This window comes from Heloderma suspectum, chromosome 1 (assembly GCF_057233095.1).
Source record: "Heloderma suspectum isolate Gila_16-S chromosome 1, 16-S_ref, whole genome shotgun sequence".
NCBI classification, from domain to species: domain Eukaryota; kingdom Metazoa; phylum Chordata; class Lepidosauria; order Squamata; family Helodermatidae; genus Heloderma; species Heloderma suspectum.
The window spans coordinates 301,956,173-301,981,573 of record NC_139458.1 but is presented as its reverse complement, the minus strand read 5'-3'; the positions used below and the strand labels follow the sequence as shown (position 1 = coordinate 301,981,573).

The following is a 25,401-nucleotide window of genomic DNA, read 5'->3' as shown; positions in this document are numbered from 1 at the left end:
TAAAACATTGCTGCTAAGGATTGGGGGACCCTCTGGAATAAAGTTATAATATCACACTGATAACTCAACAAGATTGGGTCACTGGGATAAATACTGTTAGATTAATGTAACAGCCAACTGTACATTGCTCCAAGATTGTTTTCTCCCAGTATATATTTCCAGCATCCATACTATTCAAGCCCATTTTTAACAATTCTGTCAAACTGTCAGAATCAAAACAATCTTAAGTCTTCTTTTTCTGCTTGAAATCATATTTGTTTACAGGATAACTCTACAAAGGCAACACCACAATTTCAAGGGAACAGCTATGGCTGGGGAAAATATTTATACAGGTTTTGATCCAAAGGGCCCCCTGAGCAGAAGAAAGTTCTACTCTGCAGTTAAGAGTTGCTAATTTCCACTAATTCCTTCCTTCCCACATTTAGCCACCTTTCAAATCACATGCCATTGATTCTAGAGGTTCCCCAAATCCTCAGGCATGGCTTTTAAGGGGTGCAAGGTACAGTTTGAAGCCTAGGAGATTAACTATTCACGTTGACTGGAATATTTACTATTTCTGGCAAAACCTCATGCTAAAATAAAATAAGCTACTTTGTCTAGCTCTTAAGAATTCCACTTTGATTCATTAGCTTAAATTACTGTAGTGACGGACCAGAGAAATAAGAAAAGTGCCTAAATATATCACTGATTCTATGCTGATGCAAGTAATCAATCTCTCTCTCTCTCTCTCTCTCTCTCTCTCATTATTTTATCACTATCAATGTCACCTGTGTATAGTTACATAATAGTGGTGAAGTAATTATTCCAGACTGGGCATTTTCAATTACAGTCTCCAGATGCAATTTTAGCCACTGTAGCAACCCACAGAACAACACGCTACTATACAGCAAATTATTCTGCAAATAATTGTCAGACTCTCCTGGTTTATTTGTATTAAAGCTGCAGAAGGCAGTTATAATTGTGCACAACTATTTTGTCCAGTGGACAATAAAGACTCGTTTACACATTACTTCTTCAAAACAGCATATTTGGCATCAGCTCTGAAATCATGGTCATGCAATCGTAAGATATAACCTCTACTAAATTAGGAACCAGCTTCTTTTCCTGAATAGATAAGTAGATGACTAAAATCAGAAATTCTGCTGTAAGATAGTCATGCACAAAGACTTAAGAGAAAGGTGAGGCGCATCTGGTGCATTCCCATGAAAGGTGATTTCATGGGAATGCAGAAGGGACACAGAATTAGGTTTTTAAGAATCTCTACCTTCCTTTTTTAAAAAGTAGCAAGTTTCTGTCCCTCAAGGCTGCAAAGACACACTTGCAAGTTTGTAGACAATGCCCGCTAGATGGTAAAGAGGTGGACAAATAAGACTTCAAGTGGCTGGGGAGAATGCTTTAATACCCTACATAATTCCATGTCCTTTCCAACGTACAGTAAAAACAGCATTATGCAAAATAAAAGAAATTACTTATACAACTGAAAAATTTGGATTGCACAGGAACAGAATTTTAATCTTTTCGCTCAGGATACACCCAGCTCTACCTAAAAGGAACATTTTGCATCACCATTTCTAAAAGCAGAATTTTATAAATGATGTTATCCTTACAACAATAATTCTGCTGCTTTTCAATATAGTTCTCAAAGCCACAGATAATCATATTAAAACAATAAAGTTAATTAAAAACAGTACTAATAACAGCATCCAACTGAAGTAGGCAAGAATATAACAGCAGCCCTGCTGGATCAGATCACAGGCCTATCTTGTCCAGCACTCTGTTCCTGCAGTGGCCAACCACCTGTCTGTGGGTGCATTAGCACACTCCCACTTATGTTTCTCAACAACTACTATTCAGAATCATAACATTTCCAGTGCTAGAGATAATACATAGCCATCATGACTAACAGCATTGGTAAACATATCCTCCATGAAATTTGTCTAATCCCCTTTTAAATCATCTAAGCTGGTGCCCATTATACATCTTATGGTATCAGTTTCCATAACTATGTGATGTGTGAAGAACTTCCTTTTGACTCTCTTGAACCTCCCACCAGTTTCATTAAATGACCCCAGGCTCTTATCATGAGAGAGGAAGGGTGAATGTTGGCTGGTATAACATTTTAAAAGCTTCTTTTTGCCTCCAGATGATTCACTGAGAAGATATCCAGTGGTTTTTTTTATGTCAAGTGGCTACTTAGTAAAGCATTAGTCATACTTCCATTAGCATCAAATATTACTTGTCTGCATCATCTTTATTCAACACCTTGACTGAATATTATTTTCAATATTATGACACACAGTGAAACCAAAATTCAAAATTTTCTGGACCACAGGTCCTAGGGCATAGTCTGAAGGAATATGAGGCAGCCACCTTGCTGAAGCTAAACAGGGCTGGGTCTGGTCAGTGCTTGGAGGGAACCTGGGAAGCACATGTAGCCACCTTGAGTTCCATGATGGTAGAAAGGTGGGATATAAACGTAATAAAACAAACAAACAAACAAATAATATTCTGCAAAACCCACATCACTGGTTAGGCTGAAAGATTGATTAGGTGGCCTTTGTCAAGTCACAATTTCATGTAGGCACAGGGATATCAACCAGGATTTCCCATATCAAAACTCAGTATTTGCATAATACTTATGCATGGATCTTTTAGGGCCAGGTTAGCCTAATGTTTCCTTCACATTCCAATTCAGGGACCCAATCCATGGATTTTTCAATAAAAATGTTTATTGAACAGACAAACCTTAGGAGAAACATATTAATGGTAAGAGCAGTTTGTCAATGGATCCAATTACTATGAGTGGTGGTCTCTCTGGCTGGACATCATCAAGATACTCTAGCTCTGGATTTTCTGCACTGAGCAAAGGATTAGATGACATAATTCATGCATTTTGCAAAACAAGAGTATTATTTTGTTTACCATTACCTGCAGTAGGAAAACATGTGCACAGCTGCGTGAAAGGACATTTTGAAAACTGATTAAAAACAACTAGTTTTTCCGTCTTACCTGCCCTGTCACTATAACAACCAATGATGCAAATCATTTATTTCTACATTACTCCTGTCATATATGGTAGAATTAAATGGACTGAAAAGGTCATAAGACATAAGAATAGATTTTCCACATTATGGTTAAACTTGATAATGTCAAGATGACTCATTTTTTCCTTTGAGTTACCACTATCTGCTTGACCCATCAAGACAACATCTTTTTAAAAAACCAAAACCTCCATTTAAATGTGGATGTTTTCATATAAATTCTCATATTTTCATAGTCATAGTAACAGCATTCTAAATTTGCATGTTCAAAATTTAGCTCTTTATAATCACCTTAGGAAGCAATCCTATGCATGTTTAGACAGAAAAAGGTCCCACAACTCCCAGAATTTCCCAACCAGCCATGCTTAGTGTACATCATATTGCTCCCTCCCACATTTACACTTCCATTAACAATTCTCACTCAACAACAAAGAAAACCCTTTGTTACTCAAGGGTATTCTGGGTATTCAAAAGGGTATTTTCACCGTTATCATAAATTCTGCAACTCGATGCTAGAAAGTCAAAAAACTTCCTTAACCTGTCCCTTCCCTTCTATCCTTCATTCTTCCCGTTCCCAAATGTACTGCTCTGTGCACATTCTGTCCTCCTCTATGCAGAATGCTGTGCTAACAGGAAGACTGTGCGAGACCAAAGGCACATTTAGTGAAAGGCCTGGAAATTTTGCCTCAGATACAGTGAAAAGCCTCAGTTTCTAGTCTTAATGAAAATTAAGCCACCATTATAAAGGAGGGCAGTTCATTAGCTACATATATTAAGCCCTGACTTCTTTTTTAACAACATAAATTAGTACTGCTCATTCCTTTCTTATTCCTTTGATAAATAATAAGAGGAAATTTACTTAACACTTAAACTATAACAGACATAGGCCCGCATCACATAGTTTAGCATTACTTGGGCAAACCATAGAAAGCCTCAGGCTCATGCGCTACCCTCTCCTCCTCCAGCATGGCCATGAGATGCAAAGCTTCCATTTCTACTTTCGATTAAACTCAACTTAGCATTATGTCCAAACCATAAACAATGGTTCATTAAGATTAACCACAGTTTAAGATTAATATAACTATGGTTTCAAGTTGGATTGTTTCCACTAACCATAGTTAAGACTAATCACAGTTTGTTTGGATTTGGGTATCATTACAAGCTGCTGTTAGTCTAAAAAAGAAACAGGAGCTTCTGATTTCCTCCTCACAACTGGAGGAAGAGGGTAGTGGGGAGCCTGAGATTTGCTGTGACTCATCCTTGAAAATTATGGATGTTGCCATTTTTTAGATACATAATTTTCAAGTTTTGAAGCACATAATTATTTGGATCCTTTCCAATCTGGGTTCAGGGCTGATTTGGGGACTGAAACAGTCTTCAATTCAGAACAGACTGGATATGAGCAAACAAGTTGAGGACAAGATAGAGTTCCTGATGATCAGTAGACAATCTCCTCCAGGACTGGCAGTACAGCCTGTTCTGTGTGGGGTTGCACTCCCTTCAAAAGATGCTTGGGAATGCTTCTGGGTCTGGCATTACTTCTGAATGGCCAGGTGGCTTTGCCAGGATAGTACCTTTGCCCAGTTTTGGATGGTGCACCAGCTGTCCCTTTCCTGGAGAAGGCCTATATATCCACAGTGGCACATGCCTTAATAACTTCCTATTTACATTACTGCAATGTGTTCTACATGAGGTTGACCTTGAAAAGCATTCAGAAACTGCAGCTAGTGCAGAACATTGCAGCCAGATTGCTTTCTGCTGTGTATATTCTAGACTATATTACACCAGCCTTATACCAATTTTATGAGCTTCTGGTTTATTTTCAGGTCCAGTTCAAGGTACTGGCACTTACCTATGTAGCCCTAAATGGCACGGGGTCAGGATATATGAAATACCCTCATATGAACCTGCCCATAGATTATGAGCTTCCTCCCAGACTCTGTTGTATATCTCACCACCAAAGTAAGCTAGATTGGTAGGAACACAGGACAGGGCCTCTTCTGTGGCATGCTCTGACTATGGAAGTCTCACTCAAGGGAACTTAGACTGGCCCCACCTCTGTTCAGTTTTAGGTGCAGTAAAAACTTTATTTTTTAGTAAATGAGGGCTTAAATCTGCTCTCCTGAAGTTAAAATATTTTTTGCTCCATTTTCAACTCCTTCATTGTAAAAGAAATTGGTTTTAATGTTTTACTTGGTTTTAATGTTTTATTTTTGTATACTATCTTGGAAGCCCTTGTGAGGGTCAAAAAGCAGTTTCTAGATGTTCTTACATATAAATAAATAGAGCATCATCTTCATTTATTTTTACACTGTGTATGGCAAGAATATATATTTACCTGCTGCTCTGTACAGTATTTTAGGTTCAAAGAATATACAAGGGTTTTTATCTTCTATGCATGATAGCAATAGTCCTTTGGCTTCAACAGGACCTCTTGGAACAACAATCTACAAAAATTGAATACATTAACAAATGAATGAACAGAGCAACATTTTATTTATTAGGAGGCTACTTGCAGAAACAGATTATCATGGTTATCACCTTTTTATACTAATATTGCAGTGTTAAGAATCACAATTATTTAGGCATCAAAACTAACTCAGAAATATCCTCCTCTGTACTGTCACCAGTGTGGCCAATGGTGTTTGTTTTTCCCCAGAAAGCATATACATATGAGAAAATGAAAAAGTAACACTCTTAGATAATCTGGTCACAATACAGAGTAGTTGTTAGGTATATGCAAGGTAACTACATAGAACAGCTGGGAGCTTCTGCAGTTCTCTAAAGAAGAAAAATAATTAACAGCTCAAGCTACATTTCAAACTCAAGTGTGGCTTGCTGACGGAACAGGTGCGGCACAAAACAGTGTGGGAAAAAAAACAATGGCTGAACAAGCTTCAAAATCACCGCACTTAAACATCACCTTATAACAATGTTGTGTCAATGGTCAAAAATCAATTAACTTTTAGATCATGTCTGAATAAAATGCTCAAAATGTTATTCTGCACCTAACTGTATCCTATACTTTATATACTGCTTGCACCATGCCAATGTAGTCTCTGACATGGATATCAATTAAAAAGTGACTAGTGGCCCTTGTTTAGACTGACAGCATGCCATATTGTGATAATTCTGTTAGATCCTGGTAGACTGGTCTTTGATGGCAGCTCGTATCATGACTCCTTGATCTTGACAGCACTAAAAGGATCATTGGCCCTGCTCAGATGCACATTGGGGAAGGGTGGTTAGGCTAACCATGGTGCCACTAACCACTGCAAGTGCTACTGCCACACGTGCAGGTTCCGCAATGTGGTTAGACTAACCATTCTCTAACCACCCTCCCTCCCACAGGAACTTGCAGTCCTCTGGATAGGCAGACATGCATTCCAGCAGCCTTTGTGCTGTCAGCCATTTTGGTGCATGGTGCTGCCAGCCATCTGAGTGCTCGGCGGTTCAACAGCCTGCTGTCCCCTGTACCACAGCACATGGCCCCTCGGCACGTCTTGCAGCATGGACTCACACGGTTTGAGATCTGTCTTTCCCGTTCTGGAGGCCTATAATCACCGCTCACTGCCATCCCAATGCACAGCGCATTCAAGCGTCCCCTGCAGCACAAACGGACAGGGACAGCCATCAGGAATCTACTTCCGTCGCTTCCGTCAACTTTATGATGCTGCAGGCACAGTGCTGAGGTCCATGATGCCTCTGCAGTTGCATTGTAACAGGTGCCATCGCACATCGTGGTGCTTGGCCATGCCCATAGCATGCCCTAGCAGCGGTGGGCCAGGGCACAAGCAGCCAAAAGCTGCAGCTCTATGCTCACTTCTCTGCTGGCATGCAATGCGCTGTTGCCGGGGGTGGCATATTGGCAGGCTTGCAGCAGCCAAATCATTTGCTGCTAGGCAGATCTTAACTATAGAGATTTGCTGCTCAGGCAGAAGTGGCTACTCCTTCTTTGGCTACTCTTGCCATGGAGCTCTATGGCAGCTGTCAATTAACCACAGAGGCTGCTGTTCAGACGTCACACTAAGCCATGGTAGAGCCCACTAACCATTTTGCAGCAAGTGGTTAGTGACCATGTTTAGTCCATGGTTAATAAACCGCCATGGTTGGGAAAACACCATCCAGACATATTCAGACATTGCTCAAAACTCCTAACCATTATGGCTTAGCGTGATGTCTGAACAGGGCTAGTATCTCCTTAGGATCTACCTGCAGCTTTCATAAGTTCATCTTCCTAACATGCTAAGGATTTTTATGCTGGATGGTTTTTAAATGGCTGAATGAGAGATGTGATTCACTACTTGAAATTAAACACTCCAACCAGAGCTGCACTGAAAGGCAGTCTAATTACAGGAAAAAAAGTGTTGATCATGTACCTCAGCTCTTTCAAACTGGGCTGCAACTTTTCTTCATACCTGTACAACAGGGCAGCGCTTCCTGCTCCAAAGACACAAGCCCAATTCAAGAGGTTTTGAAGTCCTCAGAATTACTTTGCTAAAGAATTTCCATGTGAAAAAGTGAAGTTAGCATGTCAAAAGCCACAAATACTGCCTTTGCAGATCCACACAATCTATGTACATCACTATATCCATGCACAAGTTAATGCAACAATGCCTTAAGTCACAGAAGATCTTCCATGAAAAACAGCTACTGAATGGTAAACACACACCAATTACGATAAAATCCATTTATCTAATTACTGTACCTTTAGTCCCGGACAATGAGCAAAAAAGGCTTCTGGGCATTGAGAGTGATATAATGCACCATGACCCACACAACCCCAAGGAGCTCTAATTGTGAGGCTTCCACAATTAAAAAGATCTCCAGAGCGATACCGATACTTTGCTGCCTCATTAACAATCTGAAAGAAAAACTATGTATTTTTAATATTGCATGTACTTATCCATTCATATCATGCTTCCAAGACAATTTATGTTCTATTATACAATATTAAGCAGAAACAAGACATCCCAAATCTCAAAACCAACACTGTGTGAACAGAGGGTTAAATCACACAATGGACCTTCCCTTTCCCCTCCTCCCCACCGCAACCGCCTGCACGGTTCAGGGTTACCTACTAAACATTGTGGCCTGTCTCTTTTATGGGGCTGCAATAGCAGGGGAGAATCACCTGAAATCAGGTGGGAGGAATCTTGCACTAGTCGCACAAGGTTCCCAAATTTAGCTATTTCCCCCTCCCATTGTAGCTGCATAAGACAAAGGCCACAATATTTGGTAGGTGCCCCAGACCTGGAAAGACTTTTCAGGGGTTACAAGGGGTTGCAGGGGGGAAGCAAAGCAAATATGTTGCACAAGCTTGCCTTCCTTTGGTGCACTGTTGGATATCACCCCAAATACTAAAATATTACGACATTGTTTTCTTACTCATTCCCCTGAACCAGCTTAGATGTAACACAGCTTTCTAGTACCTGTTTCCTTCATACAAAAATTGTAAATCAGCTTGGATCCTCAAACGTTGTTTATTATTGTTTCTTTAACAGATCACATTTTATCAAATATGCAACAACTGAACTTGGGAGCTGAACTCTGAGTACTATAGTAAGAGAGAGAATACTAATGTTCAGCTATTAGCCACACTTTGGGTGCAACCCTATGCATGTTTAGACAGAAAAATGTCCTACAACTCCCAGCATGCCCCAACCAGCATGCTGGGAGTTGTAGGACATTTTTCTGTCTAAACATACATAGGATTGCATCCTTCATTACTTTTTTCACTGAGAGCTCCTTCACATTACAAGTACTTAAAGGAGCACAAATGCATTCACACCTCTGCTTTTCAACACTTGTTGTAATACGCGAAAGGGAACTTACACATCATCCCCCTACAGAGGTGCATACTGAGCTTGTACCATCTGCCCATGGAAGTGCTGTGAATTCCCTTTTCGCTTATTAGGAGAAGCAGCAGCAAACACAAGCATCAGTGCGTTCACATACAGAGAAGTGGGGCAGACATTTTTCAAAAACTGAAAATTTTCCAAAGAAAAATAAATTACTGGAAAATTTTCCATTTCAGAAATTTCTGCCCCACATCAATGTATTTCATAACTTCATTAGTAACAATGAATTAATCCCAGTTTCAAATACAATATTAGGCAAACTTGGCAGTTTCGAAGTGGTAATACGTTTTTCAGGTAGTTATCCCTAATAAGTTTGAGAATGAATGCATATGTCACTGCAACACATATATGTCTTGGTATGAAATAAACCTAGTAAGTAGTGACAGTGAAACTAATTCTTGTGAACCATCCAAAGGACTTTGGCTATTGGGCAGTATAAAAATGTAATAAATGAATAAACTGAGGGTGCCCCGCCAGAGCTGAATTCAGAAGAGATGAATTCTGTTAGAACAGATGAGCGGTTATGAGCAAATCATGCACACTTATATGTGCATATGTGATCTTTTTTTATGTTTGTTTTCTTCATTTTTATTCTTTTGTAAGCCACTTTGGGATTAGTTTCAAAGAGGGATATAAATGTTAATAATGATAATAATCCTATTTGACACTAATGCTAACATAAATTACATTGCACTAGCGTAAGTGACCTCTAACGCAATGTCAACAGAGTTTTCTGTTTTCCAGGGAAACCCATTGTACCAATGAACACTACTGGTATTGCATTAGAAGTCGCTTATACCAGCACAATGTAGTTTATGTTAGCACTAATGTCTAACAGGATGCTGCCCGCTACCTTTACCTCTTTACAAGTATTTCAATAAAAATTCTACACAACATAGCATTTAAATCACTTTACCCCTACTTTAATTTTTCACCCTCAAATATTTCAGTTCAAATACTTCTGGTGTACTGAAACAAAAAAATTAACATGGGGTACTTTTTTTAGTTTTGTTGTTTACTAAATACAAGTAAAATAAACATGCTAAATTAGATTACTCTGTAAGGCATCAGAAAAATTTCTGAAGCAAATTACCCTAAATTCAAAATTTTCCAGAAAACCTACATCACTATTCACACATACACACTTTGATGCTTATTGTAACATGCAAAATACCCCTGAATTTTGGAAATTCCATCTAGCACAGACACATTTATGAACTGCACTTAAGTCTTCTTCATGTTCAGTCCCATCCCTGATCACATTCTCATTACATCTCTGAGTACACTTTCAAACAGTTTGATAATAATGAACTTTTCTTCTCATCCTCAAGATCTTAAAATATCTACTAACCTGATCAAAGGCAGGGAAAATATAGTCAGCAAACTGGATTTCAGCAATGGCTGTAGCACCAGCAACTGCAACTCCAATGCCAAATCCTACAATTCCTTGTTCACACAAAGGAGTATTGAACACTCTGTCTTTACCTACAAAAATAAGAGATTTTCTCTTTACAATTTTTTAAAAAAATTATATGGTGTACAGCATAACGTTGTTTAATACAAGGTATTTATTTGATGAACACAGGGGCTTGGAAGGTGATTTTTAATGAATAAATTTTAACTTAGAAGTAGTGGGGCAGAGAAGATCAATTTTTTTATACTTGGAAGCCATGGGGAAAATGCCCCCCACCCACAAGGAATAATTAAAATGTGGGGCAAAATTAAATATATGCAATAACTACTGTCTTATCAAGCCCAAGCTTTCATTAGTTTTAAAACACAAAGGTATTGGGATGGATCCAGACTTAGACTACTTACAGTAGACTGAATGAAATACATGGAGCATAAGTCATGACTAAGCTAAGTCCCGTTTATTTCAATTGGTCTACTCTAAGGTTGGTTAAGTTTGGATTCAACTCCTATATAATTTGGCACATAAAACCATAGTTTGATATATTTATGAAAAATTTAAGGTATGAGTACCTTAGTTTTATTCAAATAATACTAATACCCAGAGTTAGAGATAGGCTTAGGAACAACAGGTGGACATCAGCATAATGAACTGTATAGAAATGTAATAAACAGTCATATAGAAAAAGAACTCATTTTTAAAATAAAAGGAACATGTATATTAGTAATTGTTTGTTAATGCTGCAGTTACAGAATACTTCCTTCTTGTTTCTCAGTGGTGCTGTTTTAGATCCAATCCTGTTGGCACTCACCAACTGAATTTGCTATTAGAGGGAGTTCTGATTATTTATTTCTGACTGAAAATGGCTTGGCACATTACAGCATGCTAAGAAACAATGTTTGTGCATGGAGGAGAAATGTGCAAGTTCTCCTTTTCGATGTAACACATACTGTGGAAAACAGAAGCCTGCAAACATACTTGCATATCCAAAGTTCTCTGCATGTTATAGTATACTAGCCATCATAAGCTAGTTCTGACACCACAATATATAAAATGTCATCACTAGCCATCTATGATCTCCCTCTTGTTTGGTAAATGGGACTGTTCATGTCTCTTATATTATTATAACAGGCCCTAAAGAAAACCATGCCTATTCTGATTCAAAAGCATATTTGCATCTATGACAAGTAAAAGCATTATCCTAACAACAGAACTCAATGCTCAATAAAAGCAAGCTGTTTTCACAGAAACGCACAAGGATGAAGCCAGATGTTTCCAATTCCTGTAGCTACAACGATATCTAACAAAAATTATTCTAGATGAAAAGTCCATGACATATTCCACTTATAATACAAATGTATATCACAGTTCATCTCGTGCCAGTCCACACCTGCAGAATTTTGTTCTAAATCTGGTGTCTGGATGAGATTCACATGATTCCCTTATTTGATATATATTTTTAAAAGCATATTTCTAAGCCAGGCTCCAAATTTTGTATTGAATCTGGTTCTAGAAAAAGGCATCTAACACCTTCATACAAAATAACCAAATTTATTTAATTACTACTAATATAATATTGTAAGTGTCAAATACAGGATATACTGGTGCAGAGAATGAACAGTCCTGTAAGCAGCCTGCATAACTGCAAACAGATATGACAGCTACAACACTGCTACAAGCCCTTAAAAATCAGGAGGTATAATAACCCAATAACTTTCAGTAACTTCCTAAGTCAAGGTAATGCTCTTAGCAACTTAGGGCTCAATCCTATGGGGATAGGCGGCCGCCTCCAAACTCGGAGGCAACCGCCTATCCAATGCAGGGCAGGAGAAGCACAGAGGGGATTGTTCCCTCCGTGCTTCTCCTGCCCTACATTTGCGGCTAGACAGACGATTTTGGCTGTCTAGCCATAGGAAGGCGGAGTGGGGGAGGAGGCTGCCAGACGACACGTAGGATGTGTCATACCAGCATTTCTGCCTTCCCCGCCCAGTAACGCCCCATTCTGGCCGCTCCATGCTCCTCTTCCAAGCACGGAGCATGGGGCCATTCCGCTCTGCCTGCGAGGCAGCGCAGAAGGGCGGGGAGGTTGGTTCTCCAGGAACCAACCTTGGAACGCAAGCTCCGAGGTTGGTTCCTGGAAAACTACATATCCTATGGCCGTCTGGTCACTGACTAGCGGCCATAGGATTGTTCCCTCCATCCATTTTAAACTTTGCAGTCAGCTGCTGGGTCTTCTGGTCACTTCTACTAAATGGAAAGAACAACTTCCCAAGTGAAATCTTCTTATACATTTTTTTTATTATTTTGATGCAAGGAGGAAAAGAGAAACAATAACAGCAATATGACAGGTTACAGAAGCTGTGAACTCACCATATTTGTCTCTCAAGCCAACAGTGCACCTGAAGACTCCACCAAAGGATACATCTTCACCGAATATTACTGGAAGTGTACAATAAGGTGTAAAATAAATATTTGCTCAAGAAAGCAAAATGGTTGTTGGCAATTTTAAAATACTATAGAACCTGTGATGAATATTATAAAACCACCTGCGTGTGTTGATGTTTTTGTTATATAGTTGTTACCTTGTATTTCGTAAATAAAATACTTAATTTTAAACAAGAAAGCAAAATTGGTTGTTGGTTAATCAAGATTCACAGTTAAAGGAATTCAACCTCACTGCTTCCCCACTCCATACTTTTCATTATAGTCTACAATACTAATTTGATGAGCAATAAAAAAATATTAAACAGCTTTTGTAAATAAAGCTAAAGCACAAGTGGCTAATCAACTGCACCAGGGGTGGCCAACACAATACGGCCCACCTTGCCGAAATTGGTGGTGGTGTAAAAAAAACAACTGTGGTTTGCCACTGAATATCAGTGGAAAACTGCTACTGAGGGCTAAACAGGCCAAATTTAGCCCTCTGTAGTGGTTTATTGCCAAACTTTGGCCGTAAACCACCAATTTTTCTGTTGCTGATGCAGAATTCTTGACCCATGGGAGGGTGGCAAAAATAAGCCCCAGACGCCCCGAAGTAGGTCACCTCTGAACTACACAAATGATGAAGTATGTCTGTCTCTGTTAAAAGAAATATTACTTTTTTAACGGACTTCAACGAAAGTCCCTTCTCCTGATTTCTAATTTTTAGCAGCAACATATAAGAATATATTAATGTATTTTTCCAGCAAATACGACTGTATTCTAGTGAAAATAAACTGGAGCCAAAAACAATGCTTCAAAACAAACTGCAAGATCACCAGTATCGTCAAAGTTCCATATTTAAAAGACATAGCCATAAACAGCCAGAGCAACACTGAAATGGAATGGTGGAGAGTAACATGACCCCTTTCCCTTGACTACACAAAAAACCTATAGTGGGGCTGTTCACACAGCACAACAGCACACTGTGGGTTATTTAACCCATGGTGAGGCTGCAGTGTGTGAGGGGCACATGAGGCTGCCCTTTTGAATATGCAATCCTTGCTCAGGGGTTGTTCTGTCATGCAAACCAAGCGAAGGTGGGTATGTGAGAGTTAAACGATGTGTGTCACCTATAAAAGCTCTCATATCTGCATACTTAAAAACCTTGGAAGTCGAATTTTCTAACCTGTTTAAAAATCTTCCAAATGAAGAGTTTCAGTGGGTTTTGAACCCATTTGTTAAAGATATAAAAATGCAACACCTTCTGATTAGTTTACAAGAACAATTGATTGACATGAGAGAAGATGGAAATTTACTAACTGAATTTCAACAAAAACCTTTGAATGGAATTGAAAAATGAGTATCATGACTTAGTAAGCACAGCCAATGATGCACTTCTTCCATTTGGATCTACATATCTATGTGTGGTGTCTTTTCAACTATGACAGCCATTAAAACCAAGTATCAAAATAAACTGAACTTAGAACCAGACCTTCAAATCGCTATATCAAGAAGTGTTAAACCAAGATTTTAAAAAACAGTGAAGCATATCCAGTCACACTACTCGCACTAAAAGATATTATTAATAACATTTTTAGTAAGAGCAAAAAGGTTTTTTATACTGTTAATAAATAAAATACATTATTTTAAAAATATTGTTAATTTCATCTTTATCTCATCCTTTTTTAATTTCTATTTTTGTGTATGTTTTATAATGTACATAACATATTAGTACACTAGTACATATATATATCATTTATAAATAAGTATACATATATTGGGGATGTGTGCTCAAAACATTTTTACTGATACGGGTGTCCAAAAAGTTTGGAGACCACTGAGCTAAAAGACTGACATTACAACACTGGAAGGATAAACACTCACCTCCTATAATGCAATAGACTGAGACCTAATTATGCTTTCAACATCTCAATAGGTGGTATATAGACACTACTTGCAAATTGATACTTATATGGATATTTGGTCTGCTTTTGTTGAAGTTTATGTATAATTCTTAGAAAGCTGTATTTATACACACACAGGATGTATGGATTGTGTAAAATTCGTTCCATCTGTGTTTTGCAGATTATCAGGCACCTTTCATTCTGCAGTCCACCCATCAACAGAAACCGGATTTTTTCTAGTTCCCCCAAATTTGCGCAAATGCACATTAGCACAAATTCGCACATGCAAAAATGCACAAATCCCAAATGAACAAATCCCCCAAATGTGCATCTTCACGTTTTAGCCTATGGGGAAATGCGAATTTTTGGCTGTTTTTAAAACATTTTGCATATTTTTAATGATGGAATTAGCGTAAAATCAGGAAAGTTAGAAAAACAGTCCGCAAGTTATCAGAATCCGCCCGACAGGTAGAAGCCGGTCCGCTGCAGAATCCGCCATTTGAATTCACCAAAATGTGAACTCATTTGGTTCCATTGCAGATTTCTCCAACATCCCTAACACATACACTGTATATGCATGTAATAAAACTGATATATTCAAATTTATGTAGCTACATTTTCTTTTCCTCTTTGTTTTGTTGAAATTTCACAATTAAAAAATAATTTAAAAACAACACAGTATCCAAGTATGAACCGGGGTATACTGAGATTCATATAAGTAGCACATTGTTTCTGCTGTCTATTGTTATTACTAGAAGGAAGGAAAATGTGGTTAGAAGAGAAACCACATTAGTAGCTCTTTACAAAACCAACAATGTCTAACAGAGGAATGTTTTTATCCTCTACATGCACAACTTAAAAGCTTGCACCTGACTTCGTGACAAGATATTACCATATTGTTTTTTATTTTATTTTTTCTAATTGACCAGCATGGCAATCTACAGTTTTGGTGATTCCACTCTATTCTTTTGTTATACAGAGATCAAATTAATTCATTTTAACATATGTTTCACATGATTTCAGATTTATAGTTTAAGGAGTGTGAACTCAACAGAAGAGGCTTCTAACAAAATATCTCCATAGATATCACAGTATAAAATTATACCTGCAGTTGGATCTCTGGATAAGGCATTATCCAAGGCACTTGTTACAGACTGGAAAAGGTTCATTTTCTGTGTCTGGCCTGTGCAAATAGATTATTTAGTTAAACAAGGCATATTGTTCAAGTAAATTTAGCAAGTTCTTAAAAATACTTGAAATATTGGCTTCCACCCCAGCTGAATAGTCTGATCCATTTGGAAAACTTTAAGGCTTGTCACAACTCAGCGTCTTCAGTTATTTACAGTTCTTTTTCACTACCTATACTTCATCAATTGTCCATGAGATAAGGAGCAAGATTCTCTTGCTGGTTAAGAATTATCACTGTGCTACGTTACTGACTGGAGTTAGATGCTTCACAGACTCAAACTAAACGTATCAGGTTGGATCCAGATTTCCACTGGCACTGCAGGGAGGGGGCAAAGTGGCCATTTTTTCGGATTCCCCTTCCTCTTGCAGCCCACAGCACCAGAGATGTAAGATTTCCAGAAATGTTGAAGCCATGGGGAAAAAAAACGTTTTTTCTGGTCCTGCCCCCCCCCCATGGAATTTCATGGAAAAATAAGCAATATTTATTTTTTAGCGCTCTTTACAGATCTAAAGTCACTTAGGATGCAATCCTATGCAGACAGGCAGCCGCCTCCAAACTTGGAGGTGACCGCCTATCCAATGCAGGGCAGGAGAAGCACGGAGGGGATTCTTCCCTCCACGCTTTTCCTGCCCTGCATTTTCGGCTAGGCAGCCAATTGTGGCTCTCTAGCCACGGGAGAGCAGAGCGGGGGAGGCGGCTGCTGTACAACATATTGGAAGGCCCCCAGAATGGCCCCTGGAATGCCCAGTTTTGGCTGCTCTGTGCTCCTCTTGCTTAGTCATATCGACTGTCAGGAGGAACCAAGTGGGAGTATTGCCGCATGCAATACCACACTGGCTTGCTCACTTTAACCCCCAGCATTTAAAAAAAGAACACCTGGATTACCATTAAGCACGAAATGGGCCATTGCCTGTTTTAGAGGGATAGTTTTTGGTTTCTAATGTTTGTCCAATGTGTCTAGGAAGCCATATTCTGGCTGAACATCAGGAAAAACTTCCTGACTGTTACAGCAATACGACAATGGAACCAATTACCTAGGGAGGTGGTGTACTCTCCCACAGTGGAGGCATTCAGGATGAAGCTGGACAGCCTTCTGTCAGGGATGCATTGACTTGGATTCCTGCACTGAGCAGGGCCTTCCAACCCTAGTATTCTATGATTCTATGATTGTCTGCTTTAAGTAGAATGCAATATAACTAACTTAATTGTATCATTTCCTTCCTTGTCTCCAGAGGGTTCTGAAGGCAAGGATGCAGCAAAACTAACAAAGCAAGTGGCAAGTGTGACTCCTTTCACTTTCCAATTCTTTCTGTTATTGATGGCTAAGTATCAGTGCTCAAGTAGGCTAGCTCATCTCTGGCCAAAGTCTTAAGGTTTCTACTAGTACATTGAACTAATGGTACATCTGTCATGGGTGGGTCAGGTTCATAATGTTTTGTGTACTTTGTCAAATCTCTCTCCCTCCCTCTCTCTCTCTCCAAATTTAACAACACAATAACTCACAGTCAAGGAAAAAAAACATGCCTGTGATCCAATACATAATGTAAGATAAACAGATTTACACAGATTCTGTTTAGCAACATTTTCTGCAAGGTTTAAGAGGAAGCAAGGAAACTATGCAACCACTGAAGCCTCATTTCTTTTTGCTTCTGCACAAATTTCCTCCTAATTTTTGAAAAAGAGAGTAAAATTTAAGATTCTAAGGGCACAATCCTACAGCCAGGGCAAGAAATACTGGAACAAGGATAACTGTTTTGGCAGTTGGCTTCTGTACACCACCACATTGAAGTTGAAAGGAAACACACCCAGATGGGAGCGAAGTCAGGACTTTCAGCTGTAATTCAAGGGGTCTGACAAAAGTGCGGCACTAACCATTCAGGAAGTACAGCCAGTGGCATACACACACACACCTCATTGGTGGCTCATAAGTAATAGAACGAATGGCTGACAACCAGCTGCATGGCCAGGTGTGGCCTGTTTCCTGGGTACTCCATGACCAAACAAGCAAAAAAGCTTGTTCCAATATTTCTGGCCCTGACTGTATGGGGATAGGCGACCGCCTATCTAATCAGAGATTGTTCCCTCTGCGCTTCTCCTGCCCTGCATTTGCGGCTAGACAGCCAATTTCGGCTGTCTAGCCACAGAAAGGTGGAGCGGGGGAGGAGGCTGCCAGACGACACACAGGATGTGTCATAACAACATTTCCACCTTCCCCACCCTGGAATGCCCCCCAGAACACCCCGCTTTAGTCGCTCTGTGCTCCTCTTCCGAGCACAGAACGCAAGGCCATTCTGCGCTGCCTGCAAGGCAGCATGGAACAGGGGGAAGGTTGGTTCTCCGGGAACCAACCTTGGAGCAAGGGCTCCAAAGTCGATTCCAGGAAAACCAGATATCCTATGGCCATCTAGCTGCTGACTAGCCGCCATAAGATTGTTCCCTCCAGGCGCAATCCTATGGAGGTTTAGACTGAAAAAAGTCATACAACTCCTAGCATTCCCCAGCCAGCATGGCTGGCTGGGGAATACTGGGAGTTGTAGGACTTTCATCTGTCTAAACCTGCATAGGATTGTGCCCTTAGTTGCTTTAGGGCAGTCTTCCCCAACCTGGTGCTCTCCACGTATTTTGGATTTCAGCTCCTATCAGCCTCAGGCAGGATGGACACTGGTCAGAAATGCTGTAGTCCATAACATCTGGAGGGCACCAGGTTGAGGAAGACTGCTTTAGGAACATAAAGCAGCCTTTATGTTCTTAAAAGTTATATTATGTATTACTTGGTTTGCTCACAAAATTATTATTACATTTGAAAACTTTAAAAAGTGAACTCAGTAATTTTGGAATTATTGTCTGAATAAACTATCCTTTAAAATTTTAATACAACAGACTTGATTAACTTTATGAGCAAACCAAGTTATACATAACATATTTTAGGTTTCTAGTTTACATCTGACCAGAGGGAACTTCAGCAAGTAGTCCCTGAAACATCTGAATCATCCTAGAAGCCAGAAGAAGCACAAAGACCTGGAGGCAGGGGAAAACATGTCCAGAAACACAGGTGTAGAACAAAACCCAAACTGTGAAGAACATACATTGTCTTCCATTATATGATATGGTGACTCTCATGTTGGGAAACTGAGCATGACTTGGAGCATCCCAAAATGTTTATCAGTAAAAGATACATTGTATCCCACAGAGAAGAAGGCCAGGATCTCTTCTCGATCACCCCTGTGTGCAGGACACAGAATAATGGGCTCAAGTTTCAGGAAGCCAGATTCTGGCTGAACATCTGGAAAACATCATGACTGTTAGAGCAATACAACAATGGCACCAATTACCTAGGGAGGTGGTGGGCTCTCCCACACTGGAGGCATTCAAGATGAGGCTGGACAGCCAACTGTCAGGGATGCTTTGACTTGGATTTCTGCACTGACCAGGGGATTGGACTCGATCATGTTATAGGCCCCTTCCAGCCCTACTATTCTATTATTCTATAATAATTTTAATAAGAATTTGGAGAAATAACTATGCTGAGAATCTTACACAGAGAATTAAAAAAAATCATTTTCCCCATGGCTTCATTATTTCCAGACATTTTACATCTCTAGTCTTTCTATAAAAGTCTTAGTACATAGTTTTTAGAAATCACTGGGAGGGAGTAAAGTCTTGGTAACAGTATATAAACACTGCGTCTAAAATTCTAAAATAAAATATTTTATAATCCAAAGCTGTTCAATTTACAGAGAAAACAAGCCCTTCAGGGGGGAAGAATGGAAAAAAATGTTTTTTCTCAATTTTTCCATTATTTTTCTGTTTCATAAGAACATAAAAAGAGCCATGCTGGATCAGGCCAAGAGTCCATCTGGTCCAGCACTCTGTTCACACAGTAGCCAACCAGCTGTCAACCAGGAAACCACAAGCAGGATGCGAGCACAACAGCACCCTGCTGCCCATGTTCCCCAGCAATTGGCATACACAGGCATACTGCCTCTGATACTGCCTTCACATCTCTATCCAGCGCTACCTCCTACACTGTTCAGAAAGGTTGGGAAACTCTCCTCCTTGAGTGGGGAAGCCTCTGCTGGATTCTGGTTCCCTTTACTAATGGAAAGCACCCTTCTGTTTGCAGAGGGACAAGTCTGTATCCAGCCCATCAAGTGTAGCTTGGGCCTAAGTATACAGATGTGCAGTGCTCACCAGTCATCTATATCTGATTGTCCTTTTTGTACATCGGCTAACTTTTGCTACATCAGGAATCTTAACACTTCATGCTGGAATTCTGAAAAATATTTAACAAAACAGAATCTTCAAAATATTTTGTTAAATAACCTTGCTAGATACTAAATGACAAGTTAACTTCTGCCACTACAAACAAATTAAACAGGGATTCTTGCACTTAGTTATTCCCATTGACTTTGATGCAATACAAAATGAAGTAGTAACAAACTAACAAGCATATAACAGTATTTGGAATAATGAAATGTCACCATCCCGGGTATTCTCACCCAGATATGCATAAGTATACAATTTATGACAAATATTCCTACACACAGCCACAGTGCCAGTATTTGCAGCTTGAAGTACTTAATCAAATAGCATGATCTTAAGCAGTCTTTAACATTAGCATAAAGAACAGATTTGTGCTACTGCATCTAAAGGGGTATCCTACATTGGAGTGAACCACAACCATCAAGCCCTGATTCACCTGCTACAAAACAATGCTAAAATCCTGGGGATAGCATTACACACTTGCAGGAAATGCATAGCAGCATTAATACGAGTTGGATCCAGAGTTTTTGTTCGGCAGGAACACCCCACCAGAATGATCCTGCTGGTGGAAAGAGAAGGAGGCAATTTTTGATGATTCCCCCCTCCCACTGCACCCTCCAGCATGCACCCTCCAGCATCTCTTCCATTGTTCTGGAGTACCCCAACCTTCTATAGTGGACTGCTGGAAAGGGGGAAAATCAGCAAAGATCACTTCCTCCCCCATTCAGCCAGCAAGAAAGCTCTGCTGGATCAAAAGCCTCCAGCAAACAGAAGGAGCCCTTCCATCCTCAGGAGGATCCTCTGCGCACAAAAAGCAGTAGTCCCCTTCCCACCAGAACTAACCCAGCCTTGTGTCCCACAGGGACAAGTACTGGGGCCAAGCCACCAGCATGAAATTTATTTGTGTTGGGACTCTAACCGGGCTGGCAAACCAACAACAACCCAACAACATAGTTCATGCAGAAATCACTGGAATCCTTTTTCTGTGCTGGAGCATTATCATATAGCAACACTATATTTATTTATTAGTTATTTCTATGCTGCTTTTAGAACCAACTTCCTTGCGGAGGGGGAGAAGAAACTGTATTCTCTACCTAGTAAAGGGCAAGTAAAGTGTAAAGGTACCACATCATCCAGAACAGCCCTTTGTGAAGTACCCAATTGTGTTTGCTTACATTCATGTGAACACACCCATGCTCAAAATATACACTCAAATATTCTTTATACATATGAACATGCATTCAGAGTATGTATGTTCCGCCATCATCTGTGTATACAAAAGGGTGGTTAGCAACACAATCCTATGCATGTCTCCTCAAACTGAGATCAGTGAGGCTTGCCCCCAGCTATGCATGTATAATATTGCAGCCTGAAGCATGTATGCAAGTGGAATTTCTGACAGATGCAGCTTATTGTACAGGAGCTCTCTTCCTTTGTATCTGGCCATTCTACATACACACTTTTTTTAAAATCATTATAGCTCTGAAGCCTTATTGAAGCAATTCCTATTTAATATCAGTGAGCTTATCTACAAACTAGGAAGCATCACAAGCCAAGTTCAAGAATTCATTCCAGTATATGTAAATGTTCAAGAAACATGTTAATAAAAAAAAACAAACTTTTAACTCTTGCATAGGCAAACCATGACAGATTGATGCCATTACACACTACATACACATGACAACTACGGTGGGTTATTTTGACGTTACTGTCATTCCCACCCACAGGTGTGTGGTGTTTAGTGTTTTTCAGTAACATCTGTCATTCCGCAGCAGCAACATACAGAACAGCATATTTCTTTTGCCTGAAGGGTAAAAGAAACAACAGACACATTCAAGACTTTATGGTAACTGCAACTGGGCAGAATCATGCCTCTCCCACCCACTACCAAAAAAAAAAAAAAAAAAGATAGACGCAAAAACAGGAGCTTGTGCACTTTCTCTGGACAGGAAGGGGAGGGATTATTTTTATTGTCATTCCTGCCCACAGGGATGTGTTGTTTGGTTTTCAGTAACATCTCTCATTCTCCCACAGCAATAGACAGAAGAATATGTTTATTTTAGGAATTCCACAATCAAGCAGACCCAAATGTAAGAAAATCCCTTCCCAATGTGAGGCAGCCTACCCTGAAATAAAGTTTCCATCTACACATCCCAAGGAGGCTATCGAACTCATGAACCAGCGTCTGAAGGCTGTTTTGGGGTGGATGAGGGTAAACAAACTGAAACTTAATCCAGACAAGATGAGTTGGGAAACCAACTACTCTGGGGCACAGGTTGACAACTGGTCTTAGATGGAATCGCACTCCTTCTGAAAGACCAGATGTGCAGTCTGGGAGTTCTCCTGGACTCTGCGCTAACTGGGAAAGCACAGGTGGCTGCAGTGTACAGCAGTGCATTTTACCAGCTTAGGGCTGCAGCTAACATACCAGCCTATCTGCAGAGTATAGATGTTGCCTCAGTTATCCATGCACTAGCGACGTCTACTGTACTGTGTTGTATGTGGGGCTGCTTTGAAGACGGTTCAAAAACTTCAGCTGGTGCAGTGTGAGCACCTGAGTGCCGGTGGGGGTGAGGCGATTCAATCAGACCTGCTCAGTCAGCAGATGCTATATATTATTTTTTTTAATGTTTACTAGAACTATTTTTAGCTGTTTATATTGTTTTCAATTTTGTATGTTAAAAACATTATACTGTTTTTATCATAATGTTGTATTTTGTAATTTTGTTGGTGTATTTTTTATGAATTATTGTAAACCACACAGAAAGTTTCAGCTATAAACTGCCCAGAGAGCTTCAGCTCTGGGGCAGTACAGAAATGAAATATTATCAATAATAATAATAATAATAATAATGTAACAGCTATACAGCACCAGCTGCACTGGTTACCAGTGTGCTTCCGAGCCCAATTTAAAGTACTGGTTTTGACCTTTAAATCCTTAAACAGTTTGGGGCCAAATGATTTGAGGGATCACCTTCACCCATATCACCCTGCCCACACGTTAAGATCAGCAAGAGAGGTCCTTCTCATTTGTCCATCTGTGAGAGCAATTAGGGGGACAACCACATGAAAGAGGGCCTTTCCTGCAGTGGCCCCACACCTCTGGAATAAGTTGCCATCAGGGGTCCACCAAAGCCTATCACTGCAGGCTTTTAAGAACGCCCTGAAAATGTATTACTTTACTATGGCCTTCTCCTGATTATGTTTTATAGGACTGGGTTGTGACTTCAGTTGCCTGTTGTAAGTTTTATTTTATGCTGGTGTTTGCTGTTTTTCAGAATGTTTGCTGCTGTTCCTGTTTTTATTGCGCTTTTACTGTTTTTTAATACCGCATCAGTTTTTATTATGTGTTTTATTGTTGTACCCCCGTTTGGGAGGGCTCCTGCCCTAAAAGGCAGCCAAGAAATATTTTAAATGAATAAGTAAGTCACTCTGTACCACAAAGGACAGAGACTGAGGAAAGTCTACAGCTGCCAATGACTAGATGCAAACAATACACTGTGCATTTCAGCAGGTACAGCTTTGTCTCACCTGTATATGAGAACGTACATCTGCCCAAATTCTCTTTTCTACACAGCTATTTCTGAAAGTGTGACTGTCCTTCTTAGCCTCTGGGAACCCTACCATCCTGCAGCACTGCAACTGGAGGAGGGGAATCTGCCACTCCAGAAGGGAGGAAAGTAAGTGCCAAGAAGCTTGAAATATTGTTGTGCCCCATTCACAAGACAACCACAACCCAGCGCCACCAGAGAGCAAACCGAGGCTCAGTCTGCACAAGCAGCAGGGTCAGCGGGGAGATGGTAGAACGGGTTGTACCACTTCAGGACGTGGGGGGGGGGAGACGGAATGCCCCTTTCAAATGCATTTAAAAAGGCTTCTTACAAAGAGAAAACCAGTACGTCCGGGGGAGCGGTTTTAATGAAATACTCTGACCGCTGTGCTGGGGGCGGGGGTGTCAGAGGAGGCCATTCGGGAAACGTTGTCCTCCCCACCCACCCCCTCTAGCTGAAGTGATACAACCTGCTCGATCGCCTCAGACTTTTTACCACCTCAGTCCAGCCTGGGGTCGAGGGCGGCTCCAAGCCGGCTACCTGACTCGCGTCTCCGCAGACCCAGAGACGGGCGGGTTCTGGGGCTGGCCGCCCCTCCCGCAGCGCGGACGCTCTCACCATACTGGGCGGGTTCTGGGTCCGGCTGGAAAGCGAAATGCGCCGCGTGCCTGCGGGCCGGAGACCCCGTAGCAAGCCGCGGCAGCCGAGATGTCGGCGACGCCGCCGCTCTGCGCAGCGCGAGCCCGAGGAGCGCCATGTCGGCCGTTAAGGCGGAACTCGTCCCGCGGTCTTGTTTCGGTGACACCGAGCGCGAGCCCTCTAGGAGCCGCGTCGGGCCTTCTCATTGGCGGTGGTGTGAACGGAGAAGGGACCAATCGGAGCCCTCCCTGCTGGGGCGGTGGGGTTGACGGAGGGGGGTGGTGGCGCAGAGTGGTAGGCGGCAGTATTGCAACCGAAACTCTCCCCACGACCTGAGTTCGATCCCAGCGGAAGCCGGGTCCCGGGTAGCTGGCTCAGGTCGACTCAGCCTTCCATCCTTCCGAGGTCAGTAAAATGAGTCCCCAGCTTGCTGGCGGAAAGGTAGTCAGGACTGGGGAAGGCAATGGCAAACCACCCCGCTATAGTCTGCCACGAAAACGCCAGCGCAAGCGGCGTCCCTCCAGGGGTCAGTAATGACCCGGTGCTTCCACAGGAGGAACCTTTCCTTTCCTTTCCTAGGACCGAGCGAGCTCGAGCTCGCGGGAAGGAGGGGTAGCACGCGGCGCAGGGGTCGTTCATTGGGGGCAAAAACAAGGGCAAAGGAGGAAAAGCCAGGTGGGAAGCCAGAACGCGACTTCGTGCACTTTCTCGGGTCTTACTTGCTGAGGAAAATGTGATTTCTGTAATTTAAAACATGTAAGAAATTGCCCTGCCACTACAAGCGTAGGGCTGTAGGTCAGTGATAGAACACCTGCTTGGCATGCAGAAGGCCCCGGTTCAATCCCTGTCTGAAGCGCCGGAGAGCCGCTGCCAGGCAGTGTAGAAACAATCCCGAGCTAGATGGACCAATGTCTGGTTTGAGTTAGAGAGGCTAATGGTCTGATTTGGAACACTCCTAGCCAGGAATGCAACTATAAAAATGTAGGCCCTGTTCAGTCACAACAGCAGCATCCAGCAGCAATGTGTGGGTTAATTAACCCCAAGTTAAGCCAAGAGCAAACCATAGGTTGATTTGGGGTTGTTTAACCCACAAACAACCCCACCTGCCCAGGTTTGGATCT

At 41.0% G+C, this 25,401-nt stretch overlaps 1 protein-coding gene across 4 annotated transcripts in view; it reads right to left on the bottom strand.

Moving 5' to 3' along the window:
• Positions 1 to 24,461, bottom strand: part of BCKDHB (branched chain keto acid dehydrogenase E1 subunit beta) — a 76,219-nt gene extending 51,758 nt beyond the window's left edge. The window contains exons 1-7 of one of the 4 annotated variants that reach the window (XM_084826982.1): positions 24,182 to 24,461; positions 20,019 to 20,100; positions 15,744 to 15,821; positions 12,684 to 12,752; positions 10,254 to 10,387; positions 7,750 to 7,905; positions 5,380 to 5,488 (exon numbers count right to left, since the gene is read on the bottom strand). In XM_084826982.1, the coding sequence (XP_084683108.1) occupies positions 5,380 to 5,488; positions 7,750 to 7,905; positions 10,254 to 10,387; positions 12,684 to 12,752; positions 15,744 to 15,821; positions 20,019 to 20,025 (553 nt within the window). In that variant the 5' untranslated portion in view covers positions 20,026 to 20,100; positions 24,182 to 24,461. Of the gene's footprint in view, positions 1 to 5,379; positions 5,489 to 7,749; positions 7,906 to 10,253; positions 10,388 to 12,683; positions 12,753 to 15,743; positions 15,822 to 20,018; positions 20,101 to 24,139 lie in introns of all 4 variants that reach the window. The other 3 variants (XM_084826981.1, XM_084826983.1, XM_084826980.1) reach the window with 3 other exon arrangements.
• Positions 24,462 to 25,401: the final 940 nt, after the last annotated feature.